This window comes from Polypterus senegalus, chromosome 12 (genome assembly GCF_016835505.1).
Source record: "Polypterus senegalus isolate Bchr_013 chromosome 12, ASM1683550v1, whole genome shotgun sequence".
NCBI classification, from domain to species: domain Eukaryota; kingdom Metazoa; phylum Chordata; class Cladistia; order Polypteriformes; family Polypteridae; genus Polypterus; species Polypterus senegalus.
The window spans coordinates 102,047,453-102,061,802 of record NC_053165.1 but is presented as its reverse complement, the minus strand read 5'-3'; the positions used below and the strand labels follow the sequence as shown (position 1 = coordinate 102,061,802).

Here is a 14,350-nt window from a genome sequence, read left to right as displayed (position 1 = left end):
CACTTAGCCCCGATCTTTTCCTACCTTGTTCAAAAGGCTCAATAACTCCTCTTTAAGAAGTCCACTCCCAACCCATCTCAAGTAGGTAATTCCTAACCAGTGTCTCCCCTTTCCTTTCTACCCATAAACACTGGAATGTGCAGTCTCTAACACATCTTTCATTTACAGAACAGACTGCTTGTCTAATAAGTCAGACTTCAAGAAGGGCCATTCCAATAAGATGGCTCTACTTTGTCAACACATTCAGGCAGGCCAAAGCTACCAACATGTTATCCGTTCTCAGACGTCAACAATACCAGCCACCAGATACTCGTCATTCTCTCAGACATGGATATCAAAGGAACTGCTCTCAGGTGGTTGGAGTCCTACATATTGGTCATATCCTACCATTTGCCCAGGTGTGTAGGGATGTCAAAAGGTGCACCAGGCAAATACGTTGTGGTTGCAAGGGTTGATGCTGGGCCTCCTCTCTCTCTTTATATATAGGCCCAATCAGCATGTTTTTCTTTAGTACTATGCAGAGGATATGCAGCTGTACCCATCGTTCTCTTCAGAGAACCACATGGCATCAGCTAGAATCTACATGTCCCACTGATACAGCAACCTGGATGAACGAACACTATCTCCACCTCAGACTCACAAAGACCGACTTATCACATCTATTCAGCACCCCATCTTTGTTCAGCTTGGATCATTATGTCCAACACCTGCCAAGTGGGTATGCAACCTAGAGGATGTGATTGAATTACTAGCGGTACTTCAAGGACCACCCTGCTGTAGTATCCCAGTCTTGCAGATTCACCCTGTATGCTGCTATCTGCAAGATTTGACTGCATCTGGCAGTATGCAGCACAACTCCTAGTCCAGGCTTTGGTCTTGTCATGTCTGGACAATTGCAACTCCCTGCTGGCAGGAGTGCCAGCATGAGTCACCACACTGCTGCAGAGAATTCAAAATGAAATGGCACATCTAGCGCTCATTCAGCCGAGACAGACATGCCAGTCTTTTTTCAGATCACTATACTGGCTTCCTGTTGCTTGCCTAAAGAGTAGTCTGAGTCAGCACTAATTGTAACCTCTTTAGCATTACATTTTTTTCTAAAACCAAAAAAAAAACTCAAACACATTGCATTTTTTAGCTTGAAAAATTGCATTGTCATTAAATCTCATCTTTCTAAAACATGCAAAACACTAACAATGATACAAATAAACACTGCACATACATGAGACACACAAGTGTCACTTTTGGATTCCCAGAATCACCGTTTCACCATCCATTTCAGTTTCACTGCCTGCAGACAGATCCACTCTGAAGTCATCGCTGCTGGTAAGAGGGGTTTCTTAAAATGACACTATTATGAGGCTAGGAAAAGATACATCTAAACCATTGCCCACGGTACTTGGGTCTGATACTCACACAAGACAAGCCTATACTTTTGTCTGTGCAGCGCGCGTCTATACCATTGTCCGAGCGACACTCAGGACTAACAATAAGGAGGTTAAAGAGGCACTTGCAAGGTTCTATGTTCCTTTTCGACATCCAAATTTTAGTCCAGATTCATGTGTAGCTCATGGAGGGGTAAGGAGTTGCCTGCATCCGTCTGAAATACTGACTCGCTCGATGTGAGTAACGAGCGTTAAAACTCATTTGGTGAATTTCTATCTAAATGAGATTAGCAATTAGGTTTTGTAACTAGGAATTGCAGCTAGCTTGTATTTTGTTCTGAGCTCTTCAATTGTTGTGATCAATTCTGTACAGTTTCCTCCCAGACTGAGGTTTACTTGATTGTGTTAACCACTTTAGTAAGAAGCTTTAGAGAAAAGCATCTGTTCAACAAATAGGATGATGTATGGTAGGAAATTTTACATCTGACAGAGTGGACAGCAGGGAACTATGAATCAGACAAATGTAACTTGACCAATTATTTAAGAAAATAAACTTTACATACCAACAACACTGGCATCTTTATCTCCCACAAACTTTTCAAAGTCTGCCACGGTCTTGAGTTCCACCGAGGCAGGACCTGCCTGCTTCTTGAGGTGGCTTACAATACCATCTGCAGAATAAAACAGGTTTACTTTTATTAGACCTGATGTTTACTTCTGTGCTTACTGTATGAAACATAAATTAACTTACTTTGAAACAAAGAACAGTCTACTTGAAATGTCACTTACCATCCCCCAAAAAAAAGTGCAAGATACCAAAAAGATAACAAAATTTAACAGTGTCAAACACTAATTTTAGCAAGTGCTTTCACTTTAGTCATGAACCAACATCCTTGCACAAAAGAACAGTAAACCATTGAATTGAGTAGTTAAAGTGGGAAATTCTTTTGAATTGGAGTCATACTGAACATGTCTCTAGGATTATTAATACAGAGAAACCTCACATTGCTCTTTCCAAGATGCCGCTGGCAAAGGCATCCATCATTTGAATCTTCTTTTATATACCACCTGCAGTATACTGTTGCTATGCATACACATTAAACATAAGCTATCCAAGAAGCACATACTTGATAAAGTTCTACGATTCTTCAACTTAAAGTGGAGGGGGAAAAAAGCAAATTTCTCAGACGTTAAAAGTTGTCATATGTTGTATACACATATATATAAAAAATAAAAGAAACTGCCCTCCACAGCACAAACACAGGTGCTTGATACTTAGAACTGAACAGTTTTGGATTTTTCAGATTTTAAAATTTGAGGCACATACCCAAAAGGTGTACAAACCTTCATGTGTGTTGGGAACACCCATACATTTGTAAGTGCTGGTAATGGGGAGTTCCTATTATGTATTAATCTTAAAGTGAACAGTAGACCAACTTGGCAACAATAGTAGTAAATCTCACTCATCTCTCAGTAAACAGTTATCCCATGTGGTATGAAGTAATGGGGAAGAATTTTTAATCTCATGTTTTTATTGAAACCAAATATAATCTTGTTACAACAGGACCAGTGCTGAACAAAAATTTACTTGGGCGAATTAATCCATGTCAGTTACCTAGTATGCGAGCAACCTACTACACATTTTTTAGTTAAAACGTTAAACTCTGAAAAATCCTCATGAACAGCATGCTTAAACAAGAATGTCTTGTTTTAGACGCCTCACCACCCCCTAGTTCATTGATCGGGAGCTCTGCCAAGTAATAGCTTATTCCTTGGCTACCATGGTATTTCACCCCATATCAATAAATGCATAGCAGTGGCAGAGCAAGACAGCTTATGAAATAAAACACACTCAATATGCATATGCTTCTTACTGAAATAATCCACTTGAATTATGCAATTTTTTCCAAACCGATTAATAAATTTGTCCATTTTTTTTTTTTTTGGCCCGACACCTATGGGGTTCCATACTAGATCAATTTCACTTAAATTACAATGATAATGATTCCATTAAAGTTTTCCACAAGTGTGTTTTTTTTGTGCTTGTACCTTGGGCGATTTAGACCGGTCATGGACAGCGGACTCCTGAAGCTTTTTGTATTCTTCATATTCGGAGTTGTGGTTAGTTCACAGAATGTGAAACAAATTAGCTGTTCAGTGGTCATTAATGGCAACCAAATTCCAACAGGATGCAGATTGCCATCTTTTTCAAGGCCAAACCACCTCCATGTGAGAGGATGATGTATGTCTTCCAATTAAATCGAACTACACAGATTGCGGTTTTATTCCCGGCACCACTGGCTCACTTGTTTTTAGGCAGCTTCTCTAGCTTAATTTGCTGACCTTGCATGCCTGTGTGCTCACTTTCTAGCCAGTTAAATAATGCAAGTCGGTGAATACTTTTACTCTCTAAGCGCGTTTTGATTGTTTTCTGCAAAGTGAGCAACTCCAGTGGTCTCCCTAGTGTCCTTTAGCCGGGTGCTCTGCCCAGCTAATTTAGTTGAGCGCGCGGCTTTAATCTTGCATGACATTATGAGAGGACAGCCGCAGATCTAATGATCTGCAGAAATGTCAAGGGACGAGTGGGCAAATATTTTACAAGCAGGATCGCAAGTTGAGGGGAGAGACGTGGGACAGGATGTTGCCGATCACTTGATGCTAAAGCTAATAGCAGGGACAAGGCGGAGTTCACTAGCAAAGAGTATGGGGAGGTGGGCAGGCCAGAGGGGGCTGTACATGCTAATAGCGGGAGCAGAGCGGCAGTTCACATGCAGAGGATGTGGAGGTGGTCGGGCGATAGTACCGATTTTTAAAAAAAAAAAAAAGCACTGTGTCGAGAATAAAGTCAACATGTTGACTTTATTCTCATAGTCTGTCATTAAAGCAGAATGTCGAAAACTAAACTTCATCTTAAAATCAAGGTTTAAATTTACTAGATTTTCTCAAAACCCGTCATAAGTTGTAGTACATTAAATGCTTTGTGTTTAGTGTTCCCCGACCAAGTTCTTAATCACTACGCCCTTCTTAAACTGGACTTCCTCTTGCACTGAGGCACAGGCAGCGATTGCCGCACAGAATACATTCACTTCATGATATTCCTGCTCTCTGAACATTTAAAATGCCAAGATAAATACTTGATATCATTTTCATGATGAAATGCATCAGGAGTTGACGCCACACCTTCATTAGTTTGTGGCATCTCTTTTCTGAACACTTTTTTGCTCATGTTGGTAAAATGTCTGGAAAAAATTAAAAGTACCTATGAATAAGACTTTTGAGTGGGTGAGAGAGAGCCTGTTGAATATTCAACTCACACTTGCAATTACGGCAGGTACGCATTCTCGACATTTCCACTTTAATCTCAACGTCTCATTTGAGTCTTCTGCTGACCTTTTAGGAAAGAGTGCACTAAAGAAATATGGAATCGGTCAAATTGAAAGATCTGCATCTGTGTTAAATAACTTAGAGAGATGCCTTTGCGGGAGCTTTAAGATCCATGCATTGGTTGGCAAAAAATGAGTTGCCACATACGTTGTTTGAAAAGCTGTTAGAACACTGTAAAGAAATGGGCTGTATCTTTTTAAAATCTCAATACTGGTAAAAATGTACATTAAACCTCCGAAAGAATAATGCAAGAGCTGCTGGATGTCTTAGCATCAGAAATAAAGTCCAACATACAGGCTGAAAATGTTTTCAGTATTCTGTGTGGTGAAACCAGACATCACAGTTGTAAAACAATTATTTACATTAAATGGTTTGCCAAGTCACTCAAGAGGTCAGAATTAGTTTTATATCAACCCGCAATATGATTGATGGCAAAGCAGAGGCTGTAACCAACACAGAGTGAGACTATGGACACTCCAGTCTTAAACTGCTAATTTGGTTTGACTAGGGTCAGATGGAACTGCTGGTATGATTGGGAAACAAAAGGTGTGGCAAAACTGCTTAAAGATAAAACATCTGGACTCTTGGTCAACTGCCACTGTGTAAACCGCTGATTGGCCCTCGTAAGTGCCCAAGCACCAGCTGCTGTACCTTCTTTAACAAAACTTGACATCTTAATGTATTAAAGTTCACAGACATTTCCAATGTATAATACCATAGCCTGTGTGGAAGACCGGGGTGGGGTTTGAGCAATGAAGAGACGTGGATTACAAATTAGCTGTTCTGGCCATATACCACGGAAAGCTCGAGATGCATGTGGGGGTGGGGGAGGACAGCATAAAGTTGCCAACAAGTTGCATTAGCCTGGGGATCAGTGACCCATAGTATGAGCTGGAGTTTCGTAACGCAACATGACCTGCTTTCAGTGTGACAGCAGCAAGCAGTCATTTTAAGGATAGTAAGCTTCCTAAAAGAGGATGTAAAGAGCAAAAAGCCATGGGCACTCGGAGCAGCATAAACATTCAAATCAATAGGAATGTGAAATTTAAGTATATCATTAGATGCTTACACCGATTACTCCAGTAATTTTTTTTATGTTTTTAGTCAGTCGAATGCAAGCCCCCTTTAAAGTCCTTAGATGAACGTAATGTAAACTGAATGATGTTTAGGTGGTTAGGGATGGGGGTAATTCTCAAAGCAAGCAGAAATGAACATAAATGTAACTATTCTGGTCCAAAACTAACTTACCTTTCCCAACCGAGTATGCCCCAAATGTGATTACGTCTTTTTCCCCTGACCAGGACAATGCCCCTTTAGAATGGTTAATAGTGCGGTTCTACTTTTCAAATGCATAAAGCATGCTCCAAATGCATCATAACTGCAAGATTCTGAAGCAGCGCCATTTAGGCACACACTGTCAAAAAAACTGTCAAAATTAACATCCTTTAACAAAGATATACTCCTTCAAAAACAAAAGTATATTTTGAAAGACATGTAGCTGACTTGGGTACTAGAAAGCAAAACTAGAGCAGAGATATACAAAAAAAGTTTTAATGGTCTTCATATTCAGCGCACCCACATAAAACATTAATAAATAAATAACTCAATCATGACTATGGCAGGTATACCTGCGGTTCGGGGCCATCATAGCTTCCAGAGTCTTCTCCATCTCTGAAGATTTTCAATGTCGGGTAGCCACTCACCCCATACTTGTTACAGACATTAGTATTGGCAGTACAGTCAACCTACAAAAAAAACCAAACACTGCAGATTCAGACAAGCCCCAAGTGATTGCACATTATCCATTTTACCAACCGGAACAAATAGCAATTAGTTGATGAGATGCATCTTGAATGTTGGACCACCACAAACACATTCTATGCACATACACAAACAGGGAGACCACTTTTTCACAAGTCAAGGAGGCCTACTTGAAATCCTGGCTTAGTTGTCCATGTGAAGCACAAACCACTAAAAATCACCATGCTACCCCTACCTGTCATTTCCCCTTGTACAAATGAATCAATTTTTATTAAATCCGGAGGAGCTAGAGATTAATTCTCCAAGTAAAATACCCACAAACACACCCTAAAAACTTACAGGATTATGTGGAAAGTCACAGTCATAGAAAGGAATGTTGAATAAACCATTTGAACACACTAATTAGACAAATCGATAGGTCTCTCTATAAACCTATCCCTGGACAGAGTTACCCCATAGGATTGGGGAAGAGGCAAGTAATGGAATTTTACAGCATATGACTAACATTTCCTGATGGAGATTGTTATAAATTAAACTGTGCACTTTGCTCAAGATAAGTGGAAATCTAATTGACATTATGCATCTCAGCATTAACATATGAAGTGCAACATGTACTGCATCTCAGTCATTTGCCTTTTGGTATGGCATTTATAAATGCAAGGTTAATTAATGTTTGTGATGCACCATCTATCGGACTGATGAATTGGCAACAAAAAGTTTAAGCGATGCCCTCGACTGGAAGTGGTTGCCTGTTCGACAGACTTTTCATTCCGCCCTACTGGTTTATCTACAGCATGTTTGTTTCAGTTTTTTTTTTTTAACGTTAAATCTAAAATACTAGAATTCAACAGTCTCATATCGCCAGTCATCTGACTGTGACCCCTGCACTCCACGCATTTCCAGAGGTCCCCGATACCTCTCTTTTACACAGCCATGATGACAAATATTTTCAGAAATGTTTGCAAATTTAACAAAATAAAATCAAATCTCCAATTCATAAAAAAGTACTCAATTAAAGGTAAAAGTTCTCAATTAAGGATCTGAATAACTGGCAGAAGTCTGTTTGGCAGCAATTACACCTTTCAGTCTTTCTTCCTTTCCAAGTCTGTACAAGCTGGGATTTGGGTAGATTTTTTCCCCCTGTGCTCTCCCTGACAGATTCTCTCTAGCTCCATTAGAATGGATGGGAAATTTCTGACAACTCCAATATTCAGGTCTTTCCACAGATACTCTGAGGGGTTTAAGGTTGGGCCACTCAAGAACAGTCACACTTGTCCTAAAGACATTTGTGTGTTGTCGTGCTGAACAACAAGTTGCATGAACTCTAGAGCAGGTTTTCTTTAAAGACCTCTCTGTATTTGGTTTCAAACATCTTTCACTCAATTCTCAAACCCTGTCCTTGCAATCACCAGAGCATTATGCAGCCACCAGAATGCTTCACTGTAGGGGTTGTATTCTGCAAGTGAGGAGAACTGCTTGGTTTTCACCAGAGAGAGAGCATACTTGGAGTTCTGCTTAGTGTGTTAGATTATTTTGTGTAATGAGACAAAAATGTTTCTCCTCACGCACTCCAAGTCCATCAAATGCCATTTGGAAAACTCCAAGTGGGCTGTCGTATGCCAGGGTGGCGTCCATCTAGCCACTCTCTTAAAACTCCTCATTAATGGAGAGCTGCCAAGATGGACATCCTTCCAACAGGTTCTCCTTACTTAGCAGGGGACTTAAAAAGCTCTGTTAGAGTGATCACTGGGTTCTTGGTCACCAGATTGTTCAAAGGCCATTCTTGGCCACACTGACTGGGCAACTGTAGGAACAGTCCAGGAGGTTCTAAGCTTTATCTATTTCCCAAAAGATACCATTGTGCTCCAGTGAACATTAAACACTTTAGAAATGGTTTTATACACATGCTGCAATTTTGCCTCACCATAATTTGACTATGAAGGACTACAGAGTCCCTCGATTTCATGGTTTGGTTTTTGTCCCGACATACAGTGTAAACTATGGGGCCTTACATATCCTGTGTGTCCCTTTATGAACAATGACCAATCAATTCAATTTGCCACAGGCGTGCTTCCAAGCAAGTTTTAAACACACATTAAGGATAATTAAAAATCAGACATGCACCACAATTTGGAGCGCCACAGCAAAGGCCTAAATACTTAAATGAAAGATTACTTTGTCTTAAATCTACAAGCCTTTCTGAAAAAAAATGTATTCACTTTATCATTATGGGTTACTGAATGAAGATTAATGTTCAAAATGGATACAAGTGTGCAAATGGTGAAAGGGTCTAAATATATTTTTGAACCCACTGTATGGATTGTAGACTTGTACATTTTATTCACGTGTTCAAAGCCAGTGCTACTTAGTTTTGCCTTGAACCCAAAACTGGCTGGTAGGGGATTATGTATAACCACATTGTGATTAACAGCATTTATATTAATAAAAAAAAAGAAAAAAAAAAATCCAAGGAGGTTTTAAACACTTTCTTCTTCGCGTTCATCCATCCATACACATTCTAAAGAAATACACACGTGGACAAAATTGTCGGTACCCTTCAGTCAATGAAAGAAACTCAAAATGGTCACAGAAATAACTTTAATCTGACAAAATAATAAATAAAAATTCTATGAAATTTAACCAATGAAAGTCAGACATTGATTTTCAACCATGCTTCAACAGATTTAAAAAAATAAACTCATGAAACAGGCCTGGACAAAAAATGGTACCCCTAGAAAAGACTGAAAATAATGTGACCAAAGGGACATGTTAACCCAAGGTGTGTCCACTAATTAGCATCACAGGTGTCTACAATCTTGTAATCAGTCAGTGGACCTATATATAGGGCTCCAGGTAGTCACTGTGTTGTTTGGCGACATGGTGTGTACCACACTCAACATGGACCAGAGGAAACGAAGGAAAGAGTTGTCTCAGGAGATAAGAAAATTATAGACAAGCATGTCAAAGGTAAAGGCTATAAGACCATCTCGAAGCAGCTTGATGTTCCTGTGACTACAGTTGCACATATTCAGAAATTTAAGATCCATGGGACTGTAGCCAACCTCCCTGGACGTGGCAGCAGGAGGAAAATTGATGACAAATCAAAGAGACGGATAATACGAATGGTAACAAAAGAGCCCAGAAAAACTTCTAAAGAGATCCAAGGTGAACTTCAAGCTCAAGGAACATCAGTGTCAGATCGCACCATCCGTCGTTGTTTGAGTGGACTTCATGGGAGACGACCAAGGAGGACACCATTGTTGAAAACAAATCATAAAAAAGCCAGACTGGAATTTGCCAAACTACATGTGGACAAGCCACAAAGATTCTGGGAGAATGTCCTATGGACAGATAAGACAAAAATTGAACTTTTTGCCAAGGCACATCAGCTCTATGCTCACAGACGGAAAAATGAAGCATAAGAAAAGAACACTGTCCCTTCTGTGAAACATGGAGGAGGCTCTGTTATGTTCTGGGGCTGCTTTGCTGCATCTGGCACAGGGTGTCTTGAATCTGTGCAGGGTATAATGAAATCTCAAGACTATCAAGGGATTCTAGAGAGAAATGTGCTGGCCAGTGTCAGAAAGCTTGGTCTCAGTCGCAGGTCATGGGTCTTGCAACAGGACAATGACCCAAAACACACAGCTAAAAACACCCAAGAATGGCTCAGAGGAAAACATTGGACTATTCTAAGGTGGCCTTCTATGAGCCCTGACCTCAATCCTACTGAGCATCTTTGGAAAGAGCGGAAACATGCCGTCTGGAAAAGGCACCCTTCAAACCTGAGACAACTGGAGCAGTTTGCTCATGAGGAGTGGGCCAAAATGCCTGCTGAGAAGTGCAGAAGTCTCATTGACAGTTACAGGAATCGTTTGATTGCAGCGATTGCCTCAAAAGGTTGTGCAACAAAATATTAAGTTAGGGGTACCATCATTTTTGTCCAGGCCTGTTTCATGAGTTTATTTTTTTTAAATAATTCTGTTGAAGCATGGTTGAAAATCAATGTCTGACTTTCATTGGTTAAATTTCATAGAATTTTTATTTATTATTACTTTTGTCAGATTAAAGTTATTTCTGTGACCATTTTGAGTTTCTTTTATTGACTGAAGGGTACCAACAATTTTGTCCACGTGTGATATACAATACATTTTAGTCTAACTTAAATGAATAAAGACATATTATAGCCATGCATGCATCTTATACGTTTTACCAGTAAACAGCACAATGCACGATAATGTGCAGTGAATACACTTCACTTAAGCATTTTTAGTTTTCATCCTTGTCTCTGTACGTTTACCATTCGTTTGCTCAGAGGTTGATGCGCTTGCTGCTTCCTGAGCAGCTCCTCTTTTCTCCAACCTAGCGGCCCGCTTCTTTCGTCAGCATCTTTTTGTGCCAAAACTAATTGTCAGTGTTTGTGTTGCAATTACTTAGTACGTTTTCTTTAAATGTTTCACAATCTGGCACTTAAATCATTCTTGAGGCAGACTGAAGACTTAAGATACGAAGAGTTAGGGGAATTGACGGCAAAGGTGGTAGGGATGAGAATGGAGCCCGTACGTGTGTGCTGCACGGCTACCCTCTGCCGAGAGTCGATTCTACAATAAAATAAAAATAAAGAGGAATAACCGTCGAGGTCAATCACCCCCCCAAAAAGCAGATAGTAGGCATCATGTGTACCAAATTTCAGGTCAAAAGGTCAAATGTTTGCGAGCTACAGGCGATTTCAAATCCTGGACAGACAAACAGCCAGCTACAGTAGCGGTATTATATATAAAGATAAAGTTAAGGTAATTAATGTGTACAGAATGCTCAATGCAGAGTGGCTTAATATGGAGTAGAGAGAGAATCAAGGTTCCATAAAAGAACAATCTAAAATATCAGTCCCCACCCCCAAGTGTCTAAGTACATAAATATCAGGCATTTTTATCTTATTAAATGCAATGGCCAGAAGCGGGAGGGATGGTAAAGGAGTCAAGGGAAATCTGGGTCCTGCCTGCGTTTCTTTTCAATAGGCCCCGTCTCATGAATGCTCTCAATTTTATTTAAATAAACCACTCCTACATAAGGGAAAGTAACGTAAAACAAAATTAAACTCAACAAGCTCCTCAAATGTTAGGCACTGCATGCAATCAGGAATAAAACCTTTAAAAGAATTACACAAGTTCCACATTGTCTCAGTAGACAAAAACAGTTATGTAAAGGACAAAAAAAAAAAAAAAATTAAATACCGATTAATATGTTGCATGCTAGGAACAAATTAGTTATGACTAAAGTGTGCTAACCTCACATAAAACCATGAACCATTACTGAAACAGACAACTGGAATATTAAATATACCTTTGCAAGAGGAACAATTCCTTTTAGTCGAGTAGCAGCAGATTCATACTCGGGAGCAAGACGCTTACAATGACCACACCTGGTAGAAGGTAAAGGGGGAAGAGACAAAAAAAAAAAAAGCTTCAGAAAGCAGTTTGTCATTTAAATAAATCTTGAACGGGTTAAAAAAAACTGCTAATAAAGTTTGCATCCTTAGAAATAAGTGTGAATAAATTTATAAAGCCCAGAATAGATTACAGTTTTGTCATTAAAAAGTGCTCTCTACATAAAAAAACGACTCAAAGAAAGCACTGCAAGTAAATTCTGCTTAAACAAATCATGAAATTAAATGCATAACAATAGTAAAAGGGCTGATATACGTTTAAAACAAGAAGTGACTCTGCACTCTAAAACACCCAACAAACCTTTATAATTCGTTTTGTCTTCAGACAGGAAATATGATCTGAAGGATGGCATTCCTGTGCCAATGCACTGGCCAATCACAGAGTGACAGCAATAACGTCACCTCCCACCAGTAGAGGCGGAAGAGGAGAACTATGATAACTTGACTAATCACTTCCTTGGCAACCCTTGTAAGCGCACACTTAGGTCGTACTCTTAGTAGAGAAACCACGACCAATTACTAAACAGCTCACCTGGAATTAAGATTAAATTGTAACAGTATTCCTTCAGTTTATAAATATCTTGTTATACAGGTCTCCGTCTTTTAAGAGGCAAGAATGAACTTTTAAAAAGACTATACATCTAACGCTGTTCAAATAATTGCCATTGCAGGTTAGCCATTCAGCTAAATGGGGTAACTTTTACGGCGTCAAATTAGCCAACAGTAGGCATTTTAACAAGACGTTCGGCAGTTTTAATATACTCATACAGGCTTGAAGGATAATTAGTCGTGGCGAAAATTCTCCTTTGCGGACCTCCATGCGTTCCTCTTAATGATCTTCAGAATAAAGGAGACTTCAGCCTATTGCCAAGATTATTAATGCCAGCATTTGGCTAGAATATTTTGTAAACTTCGTATTAGCCCGTTTATCTACTCGTTTATTGGACTACATGCATCCGTGTCCGGGTGTGGGTGTGACTTCTCTCACTGTAATAAACCTGGCAGCAAAACGGAAAGTGACAGTTTAAAAAAAGTTCGCAATAGAACATTTTACAAATATATTTTTTTATTAAACTCCATCTACCCCCACCCTTCATGGCTCTTCACTACTCCGCGCGATACGCCATAATGTAATCACACGTAACATTCGACAATAAGAATTCAGTTATTTGATGTGCATATTAATACGTATCTTTAAAATATTCTATCGTAGCTTTGTAACATACAACTGTACTTTCTAGATGTGTAAATCGCTCTAGTGATTAAAGGCATACAGGAAACGGTGGTTTCCGATAAAATATCTGCAAGAACGCGTTTTCCAAAAGAAGGAAAGTCTCACACGTCGGGATTGTCGGTTAAGCCTTGAACTTGAATGAGAAATTGTAAAACTTAACTATCATTTTCCCAGCAACTCAGAAAACGGACAGATGAAAGTGTACAAATACTGGGCCAGGGGGAGGAGGATTACAGACTGGGCCGCAGCTAAAAATAATAAAACCTAAGAAATCAAATTCTCAGTTTACATTCCTAGCAACTATATTGCACCACACTCCGTAAAGTGGTCACACGTGCTCTGAAAGATGAGGGAATATCATCACTCACAATAAAATGATAAAATGAAATTAAATACTTACCAAGGTGCAAAGAACTCGACTAAAACCAAATCATGTTCTCCAACACGACTCTCAAAATCGTCATCGGTGTACTCGAGAACATCACTGGCCTGCACTGCACCGGCGAGCAATGCGAACAGTACAAATCTAAACATTGCTCAGAATATTTCAAAGACGGCGAACGTAGCAGTTGTGGAGGAAAATGAAAGTATACACGAAAATGCTGATTAATCTTGCTGTAGACTACGATCCCACTACTCCCGCGAGCAGGGTGAATGAGTGTGGGACGGAACCAGTGCCACCAAAAGAAAAGATTTGACGATGAAAAGGATGTTCCAGGCCGGGGCTTCCCAAACTAACCAAAGTGTGGCAGCTCCCTATTGGAGGTTCTTTACGGTCACGTGGACGGTGAATGACCAATCAGCATCTCCTACAATACAGCAGCCGCTTTCAATTTATTGAGCGCCATCTGGCAAATGACAGTGCGGTAACTACAGACAACGGGAGGTAGTTTTTGACGTGCGTTTATTAAAACGAGAATTATCCGAGTATGTTTCACTTGAATAGACCTTATTTTCTAGTAGAAGCTCAGTTGGTTCTAGGATCGTATTTTTTTTTATTAACTCATAATGGATTTTAAGACAGCCCACGTTTATACGTGCAGTCGTGAGATTTAAACAGCCACCATAAACGATCGCCGATAACACCTATAGTAGTTTAAAAAGCAGTGAGGCGCGTTACCCGAAAACGATTAATCTTATCAG

The 14,350-nt window shown here is 39.7% G+C and overlaps 1 protein-coding gene across 1 annotated transcript in view; it reads right to left on the bottom strand.

Annotated features, from left to right (window-relative positions):
• pdia3 (protein disulfide isomerase family A, member 3) overlaps positions 1-13,947 on the bottom strand; it is a 38,485-nt gene extending 24,538 nt beyond the window's left edge. The window contains exons 1-4 of the mRNA XM_039773056.1: positions 13,608-13,947; positions 11,871-11,949; positions 6,404-6,514; positions 1,949-2,063 (exon numbers count right to left, since the gene is read on the bottom strand). Of these exons, the coding sequence (XP_039628990.1) occupies positions 1,949-2,063; positions 6,404-6,514; positions 11,871-11,949; positions 13,608-13,741 (439 nt within the window). The 5' untranslated portion in view covers positions 13,742-13,947. The remainder of the gene's footprint in view (positions 1-1,948; positions 2,064-6,403; positions 6,515-11,870; positions 11,950-13,607) is intronic.
• Positions 13,948-14,350: the final 403 nt, after the last annotated feature.